At 51.7% G+C, this 22,277-nt stretch overlaps 1 protein-coding gene across 1 annotated transcript in view; it reads left to right on the top strand.

Moving 5' to 3' along the window:
- ARHGAP35 (Rho GTPase activating protein 35) overlaps nt 1–17,719 on the top strand; it is a 77,642-nt gene extending 59,923 nt beyond the window's left edge. The window contains exons 3-7 of the mRNA XM_082263844.1: nt 3,859–4,003; nt 6,338–6,415; nt 7,529–7,660; nt 9,813–9,918; nt 17,081–17,719. Coding sequence (XP_082119970.1) covers nt 3,859–4,003; nt 6,338–6,415; nt 7,529–7,660; nt 9,813–9,918; nt 17,081–17,390 — 771 coding nt within the window. The 3' untranslated portion in view covers nt 17,391–17,719. The remainder of the gene's footprint in view (nt 1–3,858; nt 4,004–6,337; nt 6,416–7,528; nt 7,661–9,812; nt 9,919–17,080) is intronic.
- Nucleotides 17,720–22,277: the final 4,558 nt, after the last annotated feature.

Raw genomic sequence — 22,277 nt, 5'->3', positions numbered from 1 at the left:
GGATTGGGTTAGGGTTGGGTTTTGGATTGGGTTAGGGTTGGGTTTTGGATTGGGTTAGGGTTGGGTTTTGGATTGGGTTAGGGTTGGGTTTTGGATTGGGTTAGGGTTGGGTTTTGGATTGGGTTAGGGTTGGGTTTTGGATTGGGTTAGGGTTGGGTTTTGGATTGGGTTAGGGTTGGGTTTTGGATTGGGTTAGGGTTTTGGATTGGGTTAGGGTTATGAATTGGGTTAGGGTTATGAATTGGTTAGGGTTATGAATTGGGTTATGGGTTAGGGTTGGGTAAGGTTGTGGTTATGGATTGGGTTGGGTAAGGTTAGGGTTATGGATTGGGTTAGGTTTGGGTAAGGTTACGGTTATGGATTGGGTTAGGGTTGGGTAAGGTGAGGGTTTTTGGGTTGGGTTAGGGTTATGGGTTGGGTTAGGGTTGTGTAAGGTTAGGGTTTTGGATTGGGTTAGGGTTGGGTAAGGTTAGGGTTATGAATTGGGTTAGTGTTATGAATTGGGTTAGGGTTATGGGTTAGGGTTGGGTAAGGTTAGGGTTATGGATTGGGTTAGGGTTGGGTAAGGTTGTGGTTATGGATTGGGTTGGGTAAGGTTAGGGTTGTGGCCACATGAAATTCGAACCAAAGTACTGCAGGAACTCTTTTTAAGTCTCTGTGTCTTTAAGTTGCACTGCTATGGACGGCAGTCATTGGGAATGATGGGCTAGAGTCACAATACAAGTTGCAGAAGTGTGAACGGGACCCAATATTTCCCTTTCCCTGAGTGTGAAGGGGAAGGAAATGTAATCTGTGCAATGTTCCCACCTACAGGGAATATTCTGTGTATAGAATGTGGGAATGTTACATGTTGGACATTTCCTGTATTTCCTGGTTATCGGCCTCTTTGTCTGATTGCGTGTCTTCCCCTCACAATGGGATCTCCATCTAATCCCCACCACAGATTATGCAATCGCGGGTTGAGGGTCAGAAAATTACTTGATTCTCCCATCATCACAGACAGTGGGGGGGATCCCTCCAGCCGCAGCGTGTTTTTTTTTCCGTATCACCGGTCATATTGGGGTTAAAAAAAGGAAAATGAGCCCTTTTATAGTACAATAAGATCAGATAATCGCTACTATAAGGGGTTAATTTATACTGACAGTAATAATAATACACCCAGAAGTAGGATATATGGGCAGTCAGACATGAAGTTATATAAAGGGGGGAAGGGAGAAATAAATCTTTTATATAAAAGTAGTACTAAATGCTGAGACTTTTTTTTTTTCATGGATTTGATAATTTTACATAAAATGCACAATATTGGTAAAAGTTTTCTGTAAAAGTAATTGTAACGCCTTCTATTACCTCCAATCTACCCCCTCCCCCTTCTCTGGGGTCAGATGCTGATCTTCCCTGCACACAATCTTATTACAACAAACACTTCCCGGTGTTCCGTGAGAATTACCTACCCCTCGTCACTTCCGGTGCTCGGCACTGTATGTAACGCAGCGGTTACATTAAAACAGCTGTGCTGAAATACGAGTCATTTCCGCTCCTGTCCCGGTCACTTCCCTGATCTCGGATAGTAAATATAAAAGTGGCGGCGGGTGTATGAAAAGATAAATCACGGAGCCGAGAGCCGCTTTTATATTTACTTGCTGAGATCAGGGAAGTGAGAGGGACAGGAGCGGAGATGACCCATATTGCAGCACAGCTGTTTTAATGTAACCGCCACGTCGGTAGGTTTTTTTCATGGTACACTGTGATCGTTTCATACTAGTGCGCATACTCCTCAGTTCTTCCATTAGGTATCCGGGGCTGTGAGCATGCGCACTGCTGCGCTGCTCAGCTGTTTCTGGCCGGAAGTGACGAGGGTAGGTTTTTCTCACGTTACACCGGCTCTGTGTAATGGTAATGCACAGAGCAGCCCCCATCCTCCTATTCTGGGGTCCCCCACTGGCGCTTCTGGCTCCTCCTGCCTTCAGAGTGCCCCTAAAGCAATGTGCAAAGTATAGTATAGAGGGCCCCTATAGCACAGTATAGTATAGAGGGCCCCTATAGCACAGTATAGTATAGAGGGCCCCTATAGCACAGTATAGTATAGAGGGCCCCTAAAACAAGCTGCACAGTATAGTATAGAGGGCCCGTATAGTATAGAGGGCCCCTATAGCACAGTATAGTATAGAGGGCCCCTATAGCACAGTATAGTATAGAGGGCCACTATAGCACAGTATAGTATAGAGGGCCACTATAGCACAGTATAGTATAGAGGGCCCCTAAAACAAGCTGCACAGTATAGTATAGAGGGCCCGTATAGTATAGAGGGCCCCTATAGCACAGTATAGTATAGAGGGCCCCTATAGCACAGTATAGTATAGAGGGCCCCCTCTGGTAAGCTGCACAGTATAGTATAGAGGGCCCCTATGGCACAGTATAGTATAGAGGGCCCCCTCTGGTAAGCTGCACAGTATAGTATAGAGGGCCCCTATAGCACAGTATAGTATAGAGGGCCCCCTCTGGTAAGCTGCACAGTATAGTATAGAGGGCCCCTATAGCACAGTATAGTATAGAGGGCCCCCTCTGGTAAGCTGCACAGTATAGTGTAGAGGGCCCCTATAGAAAAGTATAGTGTAGAGGGCCCCTATAGCACAGTATAGTATAGAGGGCTCCTATAGCACAGTATAGTATAGAGGGCCCCCTCTGGTAAGCTGCACAGTATAGTGTAGAGGGCCCCTATAGCACAGTATAGTGTAGAGGGCCCCTATAGCACAGTATAGTATAGAGGGCCCCTATAGCACAGTATAGTATAGAGGGCCCCTATAGCACAGTATAGTATAGAGGGCCCCCTCTGGTAAGCTGCACAGTATAGTGTAGAGCAGTGGTTCTCAACTCCGGTCCTCGGGACCCACCAACAGGCCAGGTTTGCAAGATAACTAAATTACATCACAGGTGATCCCATTTGCTGCTCTGTGATTGCAGTATTCTAGTCTGCATCTCCCCAAGGTAATACTTAAAATCTGGCCTGTTAGTGGGTCCCGAGGACCGGAATTGAGAACCACTGGTGTAGAGGGCCCCTATAGCAAATTATAGTGTACAGTGGTGATCGAAAGTTTGGGCACCCCAGGTAACAATTTGTATTAATGTGCATAAAGAAGCCAAGGAAAGATGGAAAAATCTCCAAAAGCCATCAAATTACAGATTAGACATTCTTATAACATGTCAACAAAAGTTCGATTTTATTTCCATCATTAATAGGAATAGGAGAATCCGCGCTATGGAGAAGTAAAATAACACGGCTGCTGCCTACCTCAAAAGCAAAGACTGTGAAGTCAGTATTTGAATATGTAAGGGATGGTGAGGTACTTGGCACTGCCAATAACTAAATATGATGATGCCAAGTGATTCTCACAATCTGATTGGCGTAATAGTTATCAACTTAGACTGGAGGATCTCCGTTATGGGGGACTGGAGGATCTTCTTGTAGAACCCAATATACAGGGATACGGGAAGTGGTAGAGAAAGAATTCACACCCATACAGGGGTACCTGGATGTCTTTATTCAACCTTACCAACTATGGTGACCTGGTCTCTTTGACATGGAAGTAGTGAGGGAGGAGCTTGGAGAGAGGTGTGTCTGACTTCCGGACTATGGAGGAGGAGGGATTTGTGTTGGGATATATGGAGGGGGATATGTATAAGGGGGGTATTTGGTATATATTGGGGGGGGGGAGGATTTGTTTTTGCCCTGTGGAGGGTAATTGAAGGAACATTCCATGGAATATACAATGCTGTGGGTAGGAGAGTATCCTGAGTGGTGACTTCTATGGGGGTCACGTCTGTCTCTAATCATTTTCCTTTTTTGTTTCCCTCCAATAGAAAAGAGCCCCCAAACTACGACCATCTCTGACCAAGCAGACGTGGGAGAGCAACTATTTCGGGGTGCCGCTGGTGAATGTGGTGACCCCTGATAGACCCATCCCGGTGTTCATTGAGAAGTGCGTGGAGTACATTGAGACCACGGGTGAGTGTGCAAATCACAGCAGGTTGTGGACTCAGCTCCGCCCTCCCCTTGTGTCATGTGACCTGGTTCCGCATCGCGGGGAGCCCAGCAGATATGGGGGGTGGGGCCTTATAGTCACAAAGGAGGCTCACCACTCATAGGTTGGTAGAAATAAACACACCTGAGCGTAGCGTCTTGTAGCGTTTTTTTGCATTTTTTTTTGGCCCCATGCACACGGGGCGTTTTTACAGCCGCTGTAAGCAGCGTCAGGCATTTTTTTTTTGCAGCTCAAAAACGCCCCTCCATGTTCTTCTATGGCCTCATGCACACACAGACGTTTTGGCCTTAGGCGTTTTTAAGCTGCAAGAAGAACCCACGGCCTGCGCGTTCTACAGCTGTAAAAACGTCTGACGCTGCTAAAGGCTGCATAACGTTGCTATAACGTGCGTTAAACCACGTTATACGTTTTTTCATCCATTCAAAATAAATGGTTCCCTATGGGAGCCTATTGATTTGAATGGAAGTCGCACCGCAAGTCGGATCAGGATGATCCGACTTGCAGCGCGACTTGCGCTGTGAGTATCTTGAGGGGGAACTCCACGCCAAAATGGGGAAAAAAACGGGGTGGGCTTCCCCCCCCAGGTTCCAAACCAGCCCCTTCGGGTCTGGTATGGAATTTGAGGGTAGCCCCACGCCGAAAAAAACGGCATGGGGTTCCCCCCAAAATCCATACCAGACCCTTATCCGAGCATGCAAGCCCGGCAGGCCAGGAAAGGGGAGGGGACGAGCGAGCGGCCCCACCCCCCCTGGACCACACCAGGCCACATGCCCTCAGCATGGGGGGTGTTGGTGCTTTGGGGCAGGGGGAGCTCTGCACCCCCCTCCCCAAAGCACCTTGCCCCCATGTTGATGAGGACAAGGGCCTCATCCCCACAACCCTGGCCGGTGGTTGTGGAGGGCAGGGGGCTTATCGGTATCTTGAACAAGGGGGGCCCCCCAGATCCCGGACCCCCTTCCCTATGTGAATGGGTATGGGGTACATTGTACCCCTACCCATTCACCCCATAAAAGGCAGTGTATGTGAATGACAGGAGACGTTTTGGAAAGTTTATTTAAAATCTTCACTCCGCTCTTCTGCTCTTTTGCTGTCCACTCTTCTTCTTCCTCCGGTCCTCCTCAGACGATGTTCTCCGGTGATTATGCCGGTCTCTGCTGCTTATTATATAGCCATTAGGGGCGTGGCCGCTCGATGACGTCATCGGGAGACCCCGCCCCCTTATGTCATAGATGACGTCGTCATCTTAGATGTGGCGGCTGCATTCGTTTCCTTTTTTTTTCACCGGTTCCTAGTTGGGGATAGACCGAAATGTTTTTTTCAGGGCCGATACCGATACCAATTTTTTTGGTCACAACATATCGGAATCGGCTGATATTTTGTACATTTAAAGTTTTGAAAAATAAAGATAATTTTTGACACAAATCTGGTACTGAACATGTTAACTTTTGTTTAATGCTTAATGGCTGGCTGGCTGGCACCCTGTGGTGGGTGGCTGGCTGGCACTCTGTTTCTGCTGGCACTCTGTGGTGGGTGGGGGGGTGGCTGACACCATGTGGTGGGTGACTGGCTGACTGGCACCCTGTTCTGGCTGGCACCCTGTGGTGGTTGGCTGCCTGGCTGGCTGACACCTTGTGGTGGGTGGGTGGGAGCACAAAGGCTGTGGGTGGCTGGCTGGTACAGGGCCTATGGCTGGCTGATACAAGGCCTGTGGGTAGCTGGCTGTTACAGTGCCTATGGCTGGCTGGTACAGGGCCTGTGGGTGGGTGGCTGGCAGGTACAGGGCCTGTGGGTGGCTGGCTGGTACAGGGCCTGTGGGTGGCTGGCTGGTACAGGGCCTGTGGGTGGCTGGCAGGTACAGGGCCTGTGGGTGGCTGGCTGGTACAGGGCCTGTGGGTGGCTGGCTGGTACAGGGCCTGTGGGTGGCTGGCTGGTACAGGGCCTGTGGGTGGGTGTATGGCTGTGATACACTCCCACAAGGTCCTGACTCCAGACGAGGCTGCCCAAAACGAGGGAGGCGGCCTAAGAAGGCAGAATGACGTCTTTGTAATGTAACCAATAAGCACGCAGCACAGGAAGTTATCAGCGTACACGTTCCTGGGAGGATGAATTGCAGTTATTGAACCGATCGAATGAACACAACGCTTTCTGTGTGATATTTAGGGGACTGATAGGGAGATAAAAGAAGGGGAGTGTTGGGGGGTGTTGGGGAGTGTTGGGGAGTGTTGGGCGGTGTTGGGGGGTGTTGGGGGGTGTTGGGGAGTGTTGGGGAGTGTATAATGGAATTCTCTCCTCCGCAGGGATGAGCACGGAGGGGATCTACAGAGTCAGCGGGAACAAATCAGAAATGGATTCCCTGCAGAGGCAGTTTGATCAAGGTGAGCGATATTCGGCCGACATGGAAGAGTGCTGGGCGCGGTCATGTGTTGTGGGGGAGGGGGGCTGAGGGGAGGGACGCTGTATATGGGAGGGGGTGAGGGGAGATATATAGTATACGAGAGGGAGGGATTTTATATCTGAGGGGGATATTATTGTATGTGGGAGGGGTTAATGGGATGGATATGGTATATATGAGAGGGATACAGAGGGGGTTACCGGAGAGGAATATACCATATACAGGAGGGGTGTAAGAGAGGGATATAATGGGGAAAAGTGGCAGGAGGAATATCCCCTACAGGAGAGGATGATGGGAAGATTATCATATATATGAGGGGAGATGACAGTAGTGACATCATATATGAGGGGAGGTGACAGTAGTGATATCATATATGGGGGGAGATGACAGTAGTGACATCATATATGAGGGGAGGTGACAGTAGTGACATCATATATGAGGGGAGGTGACAGTGACATCCTATATGAGGGGAGGTGACAGTAGTGATATCATATATGAGGGGAGGTGACAGTAGTGACATCATATATAGGGGGAGGTGACAGTAGTGATATCATATATGAGGGGAGGTGACAGTAGTGACATCATATATGAGGGGAGGTGACAGTAATGATATCATATATGAGGGGAGGTGACAGTAGTGACATCATATATGAGGGGAGGTGACAGTAGTGACATCATATATAGGGGGAGGTGACAGTAGTGACATCATATATGAGGGGAGGTGACAGTAGTGACATCATATATAGGGGGAGGTGACAGTAGTGACATCATATATGAGGGGAGGTGACAGTAGTGACATCATATATGAGGGGAGGTGACAGTAGTGACATCATATATGAGGGGAGGTGACAGTAGTGACATCATATATAGGGGGAGGTGACAGTAGTGACATCATATATGAGGGGAGGTGACAGTAACGATATCATATATGAGGGGAGGTGACAGTAGTGACATCATATATGAGGGCAGGTGACAGTAGTGACATCATATATGAGGGGGAGGTGACAGTAGTGACCTCATATATGAGGGGGAGGTGACAGTAGTGATATATGCTTACATTGAACGATTCCTCATGCTGGCGTTCTTCATCCTCCAGATCATAACCTGGACCTGGCAGAGAAGGATTTCACGGTAAACACGGTGGCGGGAGCCCTCAAGAGTTTCTTTGCTGAGTTGCCGGACCCCCTGGTGCCGTATAACCTCCAGACTGAGCTGGTGGACGCATTCAGTAAGTGGAGCGACGCATCGCAGGGTCTGCCGACCTCTGTTATATGCTATTATCCTTATTCTGTTCTTGGACGCCCTCATCTACTTTCTCCTCATGAAGAGAGATCCAGTGAGGAGAGCTATAGGGGGAAGCCATTCCTCTTCTATTAAAGGTGAATGTTTGGGGGGAGGGTGGTCATCCTTGTCTGCTAGAGCAGGGGTCTCCAAACTATGGTCCTCCAGTTGTTCAGGAACTACAATTCCCATCATGCCTAGTCATGTCTGTGAATGTCAGAGTTTTACAATGCCTCATGGGACGCGTAGTTCCACAACAGCTGGAGGGCCGCAGTTTGAAGATCCCTGTGCTAGAGGAACCATTTACCCTTAGGAAATCTGCAGTGGAAGCTGTGACTCCTGGCTGCGTGTGTTTTCCACATCTGTGTTTAAGTAGTGAAGGATGATGATGACCACCCAAGGGCCGGCACTTTTTAAGAAGTCATTCATAATGGCATTTCCCATTTTTTTCAACTCTGAGAAGTCTATTTTAACCCATTTTCGGCTGCGTTCTAGCCGAATCATGACTACGGCACTGTCGTCCTGTTCTGGGAGGGCCTCAGTGGATCTGCCTCCCGTGGCACACATCGGAATCTCTGTGACCTTCGGGTAAAGGGCCAATCATAGCGGCCCTATACCATGTGATCAGCTGTGTCCAATCACAGCTGATCACATGTAAACAGAATTGCTAGTTATTGGCATTCCTTTCTTCCCACGCTGTGTCTGTGAGAGGAAAGGAAAGCCGATAACCGGCAAGACTATCAGGACATTGTTCTCACTGGTAATCAGGGCAGTGATTATCTGTGCGGTCTCATCAGTGCCCATCTGTGCGGTCTCATCAGTGCCCATCTGTGCGGCCTCATCAGTGCCCATCTGTGCGGCCTCATCAGTGCCCATCTGTGCGGCCTCATCAGTGCCCATCTGTGCGGTCCCATCAGTTCCCATCTGTGCGGCCCAATCAGTGCCCATCTGTGCGGCCCCATCAGCGCCCATCTGTGCGGTCTCATCAGCGCCCATCTGTGCGGCCCCATCAGTGTCCATCTGTGCGGCCCCATCAGTGCCCATCTGTGCGGTCTCATCAGCGCCCATGTGTGCGGTCTCATCAGTGCCCATCAGTGCCCATCTGTGCTGCCCAATCAGTGCCCATCTGTGTGGCCCCATCAGCGCCTATCTGTGCGGTCTCATCAGCGCCCATCTGTGCGGCCCCATCAGTGCCCATCTGTGCGGCCCCATCAGTGCCCATCTGTGCGGCCCCATCAGCGCCCATCTGTGCGGCCCCATCAGCGCCCATGTGTGCGGCCCCATCAGCGCCCATGTGTGCGGCCCCATCAGCGCCCATGTGTGCGGCCCCATCAGCGCCCATGTGTGCGGCCCCATCAGCGCCCATGTGTGCGGCCCCATCAGCGCCCATGTGTGCGGCCCCATCAGCGCCCATGTGTGCGGCCCCATCAGCGCCCATGTGTGCGGCCCCATCAGCGCCCATGTGTGCGGCCCCATCAGCGCCCATGTGTGCGGCCCCATCAGCGCCCATGTGTGCGGCCCCATCAGCGCCCATGTGTGCGGCCCCATCAGCGCCCATGTGTGCGGCCCCATCAGCGCCCATGTGTGCGGCCCCATCAGCGCCCATGTGTGCGGCCCCATCAGCGCCCATGTGTGCGGCCCCATCAGCGCCCATGTGTGCGGCCCCATCAGCGCCCATGTGTGCGGCCCCATCAGCGCCCATGTGTGCGGCCCCATCAGCGCCCATGTGTGCGGCCCCATCAGCGCCCATCTGTGCAGCCCCATCAGCGCCTATGTGTACGGCCCCATACTACTACACTCCACCTGGACACTTTGTCACTGAAATGAAATAGAAACTTATAAATAAAATATCTGTCTGGTCACAGAAGTGTAAAATAATCACCACCATGACACCTCTGTGAGAACCCCTGGATGAAGCTGCATAGGGGACCCCTGAGCGATAGGCCACTTCTGATGCTGCACAGTTGGACATGGGACCAGACAAGGAGTCTGCTCAGCAGCTTCCATCTTGTGTTGCTCTTAGACAGGTCCTAATAATTATGGAACTGGGGGGGGAGTCTTCTTTATATGTGACATGTGTTTTTCTTTCTCTTGTCTAGAAATCAATGACATGGAACAGAAGCTGCAGGCAATGAAGGACCTGCTGAAGAAGCTGCCCAAGGAGAACCAGGAGATCTTCAAATATGTCATATCTCACTTGAATAGGTGAGTTGTCCTCTATAGTCAGGAGGTGCATGTGGGAGGAGCCTTGTGAGAGAGGTACGGTTGGTAATGCCCCATGTCCTGGTGGGAGGAGCCTTGTGAGAGATGTACGGTTGGTAATGCCCCATGCCCTGGTGGGAGGAGCCTGGTGAGAGATGTACGGTTGGTAATGCCCCATGGCCTGGTGGGAGGAGCCATGTGAGAGATGTACGGTTGGTAATGCCTCATGCCCTGGTGGGAGGAGCTTTGTGAGAGAGTTATGGTTGGTAATGCCCCATGTCCTGGTGGGAGGAGCCTTGTGAGAGATGTACGGTTGGTAATGCCCCATGTCCTGGTTGGAGGAGCCTTGTGAGAGAGTTATGGTTGGTAATGCCCTGGTGGGAGGAGCCTTGTGAGAGATGTATGGTTGGTAATGTCCAATGCCTTGGTGGGAGGAGCCTTGAGAGATGTACGGTTGGTAATGCCCCATGCCCTGGTGGGAGAAGCCTTGTGAGAGAGGTACGGTTGGTAATGCCCTGGTGGAAGGAGCCTTGTGAGAGATGTAAGGTTGGTAATGTCCAATGCCTTGGTGGGAGGAGCATTGAGAGATGTACGGTTGGTAATGCCCCATGCCCTGGTGGGAGGAGCCTTGTGAGAGATGTAAGGTTGGTAATGCCCCATGCCTTGGTGGGAGGAGCCTTGAGAGATGTACGGTTGGTAATGCCCCATGTCCTGGTTGGAGGAGCCTTGTGACAGATGTAAGGTTGGTAATGCCCCATGCATGGGAGGAGCCTTGTGAGAGATGTAAGGTTGGTAATGCCCCATGCCTTGGTGGGAGGAGCCTTGAGAGAGGTACGGTTGGTAATGCCCCATGCCCTGGTGGGAGGAGCCTTGTGACAGATGTAAGGTTGGTAGTGCCTCATGCATGGAAGGAGCCTTGTGAGAGATGTAAGGTTGGTAATGCCCCATGCCTTGGTGGGAGGAGCCTTGAGAGAGGTACGGTTGGTAATGCCCCATGCCCTGGTGGGAGGAACCTTGTGAGAGATGTAAGGTTGGTAATGCCCCATGCCTTGGTGGGAGGAGCCTTGAGAGATGTACGGTTGGTAATGCCCCATGCCTTGGTGGGAGGAGCCTTGTGAGAGATGTAAGGTTGGTAATGCCCCATGCCTTGGTGGGAGGAGCTTTGAGAGATGTACGGTTGGTAATGCCCCATGTCCTGGTTGGGAGGAGCCTTGTGACAGAGGTACGGTTGGTAATGCCCCATGCCCTGGTGGGAGGAGCCTTGTGAGAGATGTAAGGTTGGTAATGCCCCATGCCTTGGTGGGAGGAGCCTTGAGAGAGGTACGGTTGGTAATGCCCCATGCCCTGGTGGGAGGAGCCTTGTGAGAGATGTAAGGTTGGTAATGCCCCATGCCTTGGTGGGAGGAGCCTTGAGAGATGTACGGTTGGTAATGCCCCATGCCTTGGTGGGAGGAGCCTTGAGAGATGTACGGTTGGTAATGCCCCATGTCCTGGTGGGAGGAGCCTTGTGAGAGATGTACGGTTGGTAATGCCCCATGCCCTGGGGGGGGCCTTGCAGAAGGAATAGTTTGCTGTGGAAGTTTTGTAGATGAGAGAGGCCACCTTGTTGAGACACGTCGTCATGGTATGCAGCTTCCATGTATCTCTGCCGATGTATGCACCTGAACCTTCTGCTTTTATAATTCGGGATGCAACAATACCGGTATTGGTGCTGTACTTGTGAAAATGCTCCCAATACCAAAATCATTCATTGAGGGACTCGGGAAATCAGAGACTGTTGGGTATACTGCCCCCTACAGGAGTCTATGGACAATGGCAAAAAAAATAAAGCAACCCTCCAATTCCCAGCATGCTTCCTTTTTTTTTTTTTTTTTTTTTTCTTTTTGCTAAACCCAGCTTTGAAGGTCGTTCCTGGACCTACCTGGACTTACGATAGCCTGGAATGGGACCTTCAGTCAGTGGGCTCTGCACTGTGGCACTTTCCAGACCTGTGTACTGTTAGTTACCTGCCCTGTGCTTTCCCAGGTTCAGAACTGTGGCACAACCCCAGACGTGGCCCAGTCTATGAAGACTGACTTCGTGAGTAGGCCATACGGGCCGAGCACTGGGAGGTACCTTGTTGCTTGGGTCTTGGGCGCCATTTGGGATCTCCATTTTTCTTTGGTTTTCCATAGAATGGGAAATGCTAAGGGACTGGTGGCTGATAACTTGCTAGGTGAAGTGTCAGGTGTGCGCACTCCTTTTACCGCCATTCAGGAAGCACCTTGCTTCTGCTGCTTCCACAGGTGACTTTGGGATTGCCTTAGGTTTGCCTCAACTGGCTGCCTACAGTGACCTGTTCACCTTTGACCTCCTGAACCTTTTCCAGCTACCACAGCTGATGAGTATTCAAGGCCTTGCCATGTACCCTCCCTGAGATACATTGTCCCTTCTTGGTGGTGCACCATGCCCACTCCCAGACATGGGGAGGAGTCCTACCCTATTTGTCTCCAGTTCACAATCTACAACCTGTACTGGTGGTGCACCATGTCCGATCCCAGACAAGGGGAGGAGTCCTGCTGCCCTAGGTGCCTCCAGTTCACAATCTACAACCTGTACTGGTGGTGCACCATGTCCGATCCCAGACAAGGGGAGGAGTCCTGCTGCCCCAGGTGCCTCCAGTAGACAATTTACTTACTGTACTGGCGGTGCACCATGCCCAATCCCAGACAGGGGAAGGAGTCCTGCTGCCCCTGGTGCCTCCAGTTCACAGTCTACGAACTGTACTGGTGGTGCACCATGTCCAATCCCAGACAGGGGAAGGAGTCCTGCTGCCCCTGGTGCCTCCAGTTCACAATTTACTTACTGTACTGTTGGTGCACTATGTCCGATCCCAGACGCAGGGAGGAGTCCTGCTGCCCCAGGTGCCTCCAGTACACAATCTACTCACTGTATTGGTGGTGCACCATGTCCAATCCCAGACACGGTGAGGAGTCCTGCTGCCCCAGGTGCCTCCAGTTCACAATTTACTTACTGTACTGGTGGTGCACCATGTCCAAACCCAGAGATGGGGAGGAGTCCTGCTGCCCCAGGTGCCTCCAGTTCACAATCGACTAACTGTACTGGTGGTGCACCATGTCCGATCCCAGACACGGTGAGGAGTCCTGCTGCCCCAGGTGCCTCCAGTTCACAATTTACTTACTGTACTGGCGGTGCACCATGTCCGATCCCAGACGCAGGGAGGAGTCCTGCTGCCCCAGGTGCCTCCAGTTCACATTCTATGAACTGTACTGGTGGCGGTGCACCATGTCATTACATGCAGACTGTCACTTGCCACATCACCTACCACCAGTTGCAGCTTGTCACGGTTGTGGCCTGCCACCAGATGTGGATTGTGTCTATCCTGCCACCAGATGTGGATTGTCTCTATCCTGCCACCAGATGCAGCTTCCCACAGTTATCTGTCACCAAAAAAAAACAGTTGAAGCTTGTCACTGATATAAATAGGCAATTTTGTTTTTTGTGTTTTGTCTTTTTTCCAGCAGTGAAAGACTTAGTTATACTGCTTCTGGCAGCCTCTCCCCAGCGCTACGGTGCCCAAGCGGGTAAACTTGCGCGTGCGCCCTTAACTGCTTAGGAGGTACGTCAATAGTTCGGCCCCCCTCCACCTTCCCCTGCTGCCGGGCCAGTAAGAGAGCGCAGTGCGCTTCACGCATGCACAGTAGGGAATCGTGTTCCCTTACTGGCAACAGCAATGGAAACATCGGCTGCGGTGCCAACATTGCTGAATTCTAGGACAGGTAAGTGTCCTCCTCTTTAATGTGAGTTATAACATTTTTAGTAAATTGCCCACTAGATGGCGCTTCCCTTTCTGTACTGGGTTCACACACAGGAGCAGTGTGGGAAATCGCATGCGATAATTTGCAGTGTGATTTGCGCCCATTCATTTTGTTTTGATGCAAATCGCACCGCAATGTTTTGGTATTGGGAGCATTTTCACGAGTACCTGGTATCGGCATCGGTGGATCCCTAGCCAGAATAGTAAGAGCAGAGTTAGATGACCACGCATAGGTAAGTACTTTGATGGTTATTCAAAGGATTCCAACTTGAGGCTCCGATCTCAGCATAAGGCAGGTAGTCCAGAGGTCTTGTGACCAGTGTGGATGTCAAGTCTCTGTGGCAAAGAGAAGGACTGTGCCGAACACATTCAGCACGTCCCTGACATGTTTCGCCTGTACAGCATCATCAGAAGGCCTGTAAGAGAATATGAGGTGGACTCTTTGGTTTAAGGGCTGGACTTCAGAGCCACGCGTTTCGTGGGATCGCCTCAGGACCTTTGACCCTGAATGTTGACTTAGACAAATAAAATAACACTGAAAGACCAATTTCATGCAAAAGAATTACATGTGAAATTGCTGGGTGGCTCCTCCATGACCCTGTGGGATCTGAATTTGGTTTTCCCGGCCCGTGTCTGTTACCCATCTCTCATACCGCTTTATGATATTATCCCAGCAGTTTGTGAATTCCTGTGGCCCTCAATGAACGAGACAGGAAATAAAATTTTTGTTCAAATTGTAAAATCTATTTCTTGTAGTTTATTGAGGAGCACACGTCCCACCCCTCTGTGTCTGATCATGCCCCTGGTACCGCTTTTTCACCAAGCTGAGATTTGCTGAGAGTAGTAGGGTTTATACCAGGCGGGACATTGTTTGTTTTTTTTTTTTTGCAAATCTTCCTGTTGGTGGCAGTATAACCAGTTTCTGAATTCCTGTGTCCTTAGTGCAGTGTTTTTCAACCAGGGTGCCGCCAGGAGTCCTCAGGGGTGCCGCAACAACTGCAGTTAGCTATCCTCCTGTTAACACCTGTGTATAAAGCTCTGCCCTCTCCTCCTCCCAGCTCGCTCCTCCTCCCAGCTCGCTCCTCCTCCCAGCTCGCTCCTCCTCCCAGCTCGCTCCTCTCTGTACTATTGCCGGAAAAACAGCTGTCCTTGCCACCCGACCATGTCCTAACGTCAACGGTTGCTAAGGACATGTCGGGCGGCAATGTAGAGGAGGGACAGGAGCTGGGGGGGGGGGGAGCACACAATCCACACCACCTGTCCATCTCCTCCTCTATGCTTCTGTCACCAGTTCTGTAGGGACAGAGTTTGTGCTAGAGTGAGGTTGTGCTGGGGGGGGGGGGTTGGTTGTGCTAGGAGGGGGATTTGGGGGTTGTTCTGGTAGGAAGGGGATTAGGATAGGCGGACGGGGGAGTTTGTGGGAGGAGGGGGATTTGGGGGAGGGTTTAGGTAGGAGGGGGACTAGGTTGGGGGGGTGGGGAGGATTTTGTGCTAAGAGGGAGGAGGGGGATTTGAGGAAGGGTTGAGGGAGGAAGGGGACTGGGTCGGGGAGTGGGGGGAGTTTGTGGAAGGAGGGGGATTTGGGGAAGGGTTGAGGTAGGAAGGGGACTGGGTTGGGGAGTGGGGGGAGTTTTTGGGAGGAGGGGGATTTGAGGGAGGGTTGAGGTAGGTAGGAAGGGGAGTGGGGGGAGTTTGTGGGAGGGTTGAGGTAGGAAGGGGACTTGGTGGGGAAGTTTGTGGGAGGAGGCGGATTTGGGGGAGCTTTGAGGGTAGGAATGGGGTTGCGGAGTTGGGGGAGTTTTGGGGGAGGGTTGAGGTAGGAAGGGGACTGGGTTGGGGAGTGAGGGGAGTTTGTGGGAGGAGGGGGATTTGGGGGAGGGTTGAGGTAGGAAGGGGGATTGGGGAGTTTGTGGGAGGAGGGATATTTGAGGGAGGGTTGCGGTAGGAAAGGGATTGGGTTGGGGAGTGGGGGGGATTTGGGGAAGGGTTGAGGTAGGAAGGGGACTTTGTTGGGGGGTGGGGGGAGTTTGTGGGAGGAGGGGGATTTGGGGAAGGGGACTTGGTTGGGGAGTGAGGGGAGTTTGTGGGAAGAGGGGAATTTGGGGGAGGGTTGAGGTAGGAAGGGGACTGGGTTGGGGAGTTTGTGGGAGGAGGGGGATTTGGGGGAGGGTTGAGGTAGGAAGGGGAGTGGGGGGAGTTTGTGGGAGGAGGGGGATTTGGGGGAGGGTCGAGGTAGGAAGGGGAGTGGGGGGGAGTTTGTGGGAGGAGGGGGATTTGGGGGAGGGTTGAGGTAGGAAAGGGATTGGGTTGGGGGGTGGGGGAAGTTTGTGGGAGGAGGGGGATTTGGGGGAGGGTTGAGGTAGGAAGGGGAGTGGGGGGAGTTTGTGGGAGGAGGGGGATTTGGGGGAGGGTTGAGGTAGGAGTATAATTTCAGGAATTGGTGGTTGTTCTAGGAGGGAATATTGTGGTGGGGGGATTTTTGCTTGTGGTGTTTTCCCATACCCCCTTTTGCAGACACATGTGGGTGCCAATCATTTTTGTTGACCCCCCAAAGCGCCTAGCAAAAGGGATTGGGTTGGGGGGTGGGGGAAGTTTGTGGGAGGAGGGGGTTTTGGGGAAGGGTTGAGGTAGGAAGGGGAGTGGGGGAAGTTTGTGGGAGGAGGGGGATTTGGGGGAGGGTCGAGGTAGGAAGGGGAGTGGGGGGAGTTTGTGGGAGGAGGGGGATTTGGGGGAGGGTTGAGGTAGGAAAGGGATTTGGTTGGGGGGTGGGGGAAGTTTGTGGGAGGAGGGGGATTTGGGGGAGGGTCGAGGTAGGAAGGGGAGTGGGGGGAGTTTGTGGGAGGAGGGGGATTTGGGGGAGGGTTGAGGTAGGAAGGGGAGTGGGGGGAGTTTGTGGGAGGAGGGGGATTTGGGGGAGGGTTGAGGTAGGAGTATAATTTCAGGGATTGGGGGTTGTTCTAGGAGGGAATATTGGGGTGGGGGGATTTTTGCTTGTGGTGTTTTCCCATACCCCCTTTTGCAGACACATGTGGGTGCCAATCATTTTTGTTGACCCCCCAAAGCACCTAGCAGATGCAAGTACGTCCGCGCCTGCTAACTTGCAACTGTTTGCATGTTTCACGTTTATAGAGCAGCTCATTAAAAAATGAGACTTGCGGGAGCGCACAAAAAAAGCGTGCATGCTTGGATGCACCTCCTGGTGTGAACGAGCCCTCAGACCGCAGTATGCCGCGGGATTGTGCGCAATTTTAAAGGGTGCCTTGACTGAAAATAGGTTGAAAAGCACTGCCTTGGTTGAACCTAACCCACATTCTTCCACCACTCATCTTCTTTTCTGCTCTTCCTCAGGGTCAGTCAGCACCATCACACCAACCTGATGACCAGCGAGAACCTGTCCATCTGCTTCTGGCCAACCTTGATGCGCCCGGACTTCACCACCATGGACGCTCTGACGGCGACGCGCACATACCAGACAATCATCGAGCTCTTCATCCACGAGTGTCTGTACTTCTTCTACCAGCGTCCTCCCATGGACCTTCCCACCCCGAGCTCTCCATCCACCCCCCCGCTCCACCAGGCTTCCCCCCCACAGTCTCCCCCTCTGACCCCCGTGTCGCCCTCGCAAACCCTGCTACCTACAGATCAAAACATCCTGTGACCGTTCCTTACCCCCCACCCCCCCAACAGCTTTAGTCGCCCGGAGGCATTGTCCGCCCCCCTCCCCCTGTATTCCCTGCCACATCGTGACCTCCCATAGCCGGGAGGGTCAGTGGCCTTGACACGTTGGGACCACTAGATATGGGACTTTGGAAGTCTGAGCCAGGGATGGAGCCTTACAGAACGTGCACTTGTTTCACTTGGTACAGAACTAGGAGGAGGCTTCCCTGGTACACTAACTGCAAGAGAAACTGTGCCTGGTACATGAACTGTTTTACACCCGCAGACCCCTCGGGGGAGTGCCCACAGACCCGCCTCAGGGGAGTGCCCACAGACCCGCCTAGGGGGACTTTCTGCAGACCACCCTCGGAGGACTTTCCACAGAGACCCCCTCAGGGGATTTTCCGTAGACCCCCCCTTGGAGGACTTCCTGCAGACCCCTCAGAGGGCTTCCCGCAGACCCCCTCGGAGGAGAGGCACTTAGACTGGATTCAGCAACACTGTGAATTGTATTGGGGAGCTGGTTCGGGTCCCTCCACGGCCTCTCACCTGGTTTCTCGGACTCACATCTCACAGTATATATCTTAGCACTTACAGGCGCGGCCCGCGGGATACTAGGCTTTATGGGGGCTGCATGAATTGTATGTGTTGTACATTACTACACGGAAGAACACTAAATGTGTGACACGGCTGGAGACCACACACGCATGTTTCATGTGTCTGACAGGTTTTCTATGTTGGTTTAACCACTGCTGCTCCAGCATCGTCTTTTTCTTTTAATTCCTGGCACCTTGGGGTGATTGTCGACGCGCGGTTTGTGATTACTGGACTCCCGAGGTGCCCCCCCCCTTTTTTTTTTTTTTTTCACATTCTGATCTTTTATGTTCAGGCCTGATTCTCGCATACTAAAAGGGTAAGACGACCCCCCCCCCCCCTTTTTAAACTGACCTATTCTACTGAAGTGGAACCCCCCTTGTCCTTGTAATAGACTCCACCCACTTTTTGTTTTACCGCATTTACGATGATCTTGTCCTCACTACCTCTGTGTCGATACACTAACCGTTTCTAAATGTCGGAAAACACCCCCCCCCCTTATCCCCTGACATTACTCTAACCATCTCCTCCAATAAACTGACATTGCCCCCCATTTAATCGTAACTGTCCTTTCCCCCAACTGCCGCCCAATGCGTGTGACCCCAGGGGGGGGGGGGGGGGTTGTGTGTCTTTGGACAGACTTGTATGTTAGATCTGAAAGGTGTAATGTAAGTTTCTGCGTAGAGTGTTCATAGCATCCAGAGAGAAGCTTTTGCCTTTGTGGATGTGGGGGGGGACCCAGAGTACAGACATGACCCCCACCCCCCCACCCTTCCTCGGGCTGTTGGTATTGCCGCCATCTTGTCGGAGTTGCGCGGACATCTGCTCACGTTACCAGGGTGGGGGTCGTTCAATGTAGATAGGAAGGAAGATGGAATCTTCTAGACTTGTATGTAGCAGACGGGTACGAACAGGACGGCCAGTAATATCTGCCCCCCCCCCCTTTCTCTGGGTCTATCGTGCGTGCGTTCGTTCTGATGGGCCCGGCACCAGACCCTCGTCTTGCCGGGTTATGTGAAGTGAAAGCAGCCGGTTCGATGTGAATGTGAAGCGGAGCCTCCATCTTGTCACGTGGTGGTGGGGGGAGGGGGAGGGGGGCGGCCTGGTTCCACCACCGGGGAGGCGTCCGGTTATTTCCTGTTCTGTTTGTCGCTGTCTATTGGTTGTGACGGAGGGGCTCTGGGTCATTTTGTGCATGACGACTTTCCGCCGATGCCCTGAATCATGTATTGCTGCCAGTTCGCTCATTGCAATTGGAAGAATCTTCAAGGGCCTTAATGTGACTTGTATTATAGCTAATAAATCTTGTTATAAACTCCCAGCGCTCTCCCGCCTCTTCTGTCTGCGCCGCCATTGGGATGTCAATGCTGGACCCCCCCCCCCACATAGTGCTTACCAATGACAGTGTAACAGAGATCTGCTGTTTGTGCTCAATCTACGGTCGCTATACACCTACCGGCCACTAGGGCTCACTCCAGTCAGTATATGAATGAAGCCACACACAGCTCAGATCAACTTTATTGTTCCAGCACAGAACACACCAGCATCTCTCTGTTGACGCGTTTCGTCCACTATTGACGTTTAACCACTTAAAGAGGAAGTAAACTTCCCTCTAATGTTTGTACCTATAATGGTAAGCCTATAATAATATCTATAATACAGGTCCCTCTCAAAAAATTAGCATATTGTGATAAAGTTGATTATTTTCTGTAATGTACTGATAAACATTAGACTTTCATATATTTTAGATTCATTACACACAACTGAAGTAGTGCAAGCCTTTTATTGTTTTAATATTGATGATTTTGGCATACAGCTCATGAAAACCCAAAATTCCGATCTCAAAAAATTAGCATATCATGAAAAGGTTCTCTAATGAGCTATTAACCTAATCATCTGAATCAACTAATTAACTCTAAACACCTGCAAAAGATTCCTGAGGCTTTTAAAAACTCCCAGCCTGGTTCATTACTCAAAACCGCAATCATGGGTAAGACTGCCGACCTGACTGCTGTCCAGAAGGCCATCATTGACACCCTCAAGCAAGAGGGTAAGACACAGAAATTTCTGAACGAATAGGCTGTTCCCAGAGTGCTGTATCAAGGCACCTCAGTGGGAAGTCTGTGGGAAGGAAAAAGTGTGGCAGAAAACGCTGCACAACGAGAAGAGGTGACCGGACCCTGAGGAAGATTGTGGAGAAGGACCGATTCCAGACCTTGAGGGACCTGCGGAAGCAGTGGACTGAGTCTGGAGTAGAAACATCTAGAGCCACCGTGTACAGGCGTGTGCAGGAAATGGGCTACAGGTGCCGCATTCCCCAGGTCAGGCCACTTTTGAACCAGAAACAGCGGCAGAAGCGCCTGACCTGGGCTACAGAGAAGCAGCACTGGACTGTTGCTCACTGGTCCAAAGTACTTTTCTCTGTCGCTCATTGACAGACGTAGTCCTCTTTGATTAATATCAAATTGGGTTATGCTGCCCTCTACAGGAGTAGGACTAGGCAGAAAGAAAACGTTCTGGCTCCACCTTAGGAGCAGTCCCAGAGGGTATATCCTCTTCCTGTCTGCTACAGGAAATCAGTTTTTTTCTGTCTAGTCAGGAGTAAGGACCTAAGTTCCTTGCTGGGATCTTTTGGTCCTGGCAAGATTTTTTTAGAAATTTTTTTCCTTTTTAGGTAGTTGTTTTCTCCAGTTTTCCTGTGAGATCTTCAAGCAAATCACGCCGGATCTGGGCGACGGGCTGGATGTTGAGATCCAGTAGTCACCCCAGCCGGCCTACGAGCGCGTGCAGACCATAGCTCCGCGCTGGGTCAGCCGCGACACATTCAAGTAAGTATGCTGGAACTGGGCGACGGGCTGGATGTTGAGATCCAATGATCACCCCAGTTCAGCCTACGAGCGCGTGCAGACCATAGCTCCGCGCTGGGTCGGCCGCGACATAGTCCCACTGGACGGGGACTGACCCTGCGAGTTAAAACACTCGCTTGAACGCCAATGACCAGCAGAGTCACGGCATCCGTATTGGTCGACAGCCCCCCACCTCGGTGGAGAGGGGTTCTGTTAAGAGAGGGTGCCTGTTAGTTCCGGTATGGTGAGTAGATGTTCCCCCTTTCCCCTGTGGGGTTTTTGGGATACGGGCCCCTCTGTGTATGGTCGGACCTTTTTTGGGCAATTAAGGTTCCACCTCTAGCCTATGACATATGCACATATCTCCCTGGGAGACTGTGATTTGATTTGAGAGCTGACGCTCCAGCAGGCTTGGTTTGGGAGCTGACACTCCAGCAAACTTGGTACCCCAGTAAAACTTGGTTTGGCAGCTGATACTCCAGCAAACTTGGTTTGGGAGCTGACACTCCAGCAAACTTGGTACCCCAGTAAAACTTGGTTTGGGAGCTGATACTCCAGCAAGCTTGAGTTAGGAGCTGACACTCCAGCAAAACTTGGTTTGGGAGCTGACACTCCAGTAGACTTGGTTTGGGAGCTGACACTACAGCAAACTTGGTACTCCAGCAAAACTTGTTTTGGGAGCTGATACTCCAGCAAACTTGATTTGGGAGCTGACACTCCAGCAAACTTGGTTTGGGAGCTGACACTCTAGGGGAGCTGACACTCTAGCAGCCTTGGTTTCCCCAGCAGGCTTGGTCCCCACGGAAGCCTGGTTCAATTGTTTACATGGAAATAGAACAGACTGGCATTTTAGTAGGAGGCAAGCACCTACCTTATATTAAGGGATATAGAAGCTATCGCCATCCTCCCCGCAGGCCGCACTTACAGGCCGCCGCCAGCCTTTCTTAGCCGTTTGTAGGCCGCTGCTGTCCTCCGGCTGTAGACTGCATTAGATCGGCAGTCAGCCGCCATTTTGCTGTAGACCGCATGTTAGACTTCAGTGTCTACATAGGCCGCCCACAGGTCACGCAGGCCGCCATTTTGCCATAGCCTGGTGTCTCCTGCATGGGGGCGGCCATGTTTGATGTGCCCAGCCTACCTCGAGGAGTAGCTGGGAGCGCCGGAAGGCGTGCAAAGGGGGCGGAGCCACTTCCTTTTACCCGGGAAAACTAGTACAGGACTTCCCAGTCTGCATAGGACTACGCTGACAGCAGTTTGAAAGAAACTTCTCTGCATCAGGTGGTGAGCCCTTGGGGTCTCTCTCTCTCTGTGGGGGTCCAAAAGCAGGTACGCTGAGGGGCGCTATCGCGCTGGGGGATTACAGATAAAAAAAAAAAGATATTTTTTATTTTTCACTGGCAAGTGTCCTGGATTAGCATGGACCCTGCCACACATGTATCTCCACCTGA

This window comes from Pelophylax lessonae (assembly GCF_965119305.1).
Source record: "Pelophylax lessonae genome assembly, chromosome: 7".
Classification (NCBI taxonomy): Eukaryota; Metazoa; Chordata; class Amphibia; order Anura; family Ranidae; genus Pelophylax; species Pelophylax lessonae.
Note: the sequence above shows the minus strand (reverse complement) of the source record. Positions and strands in the feature narration are given on the sequence as shown.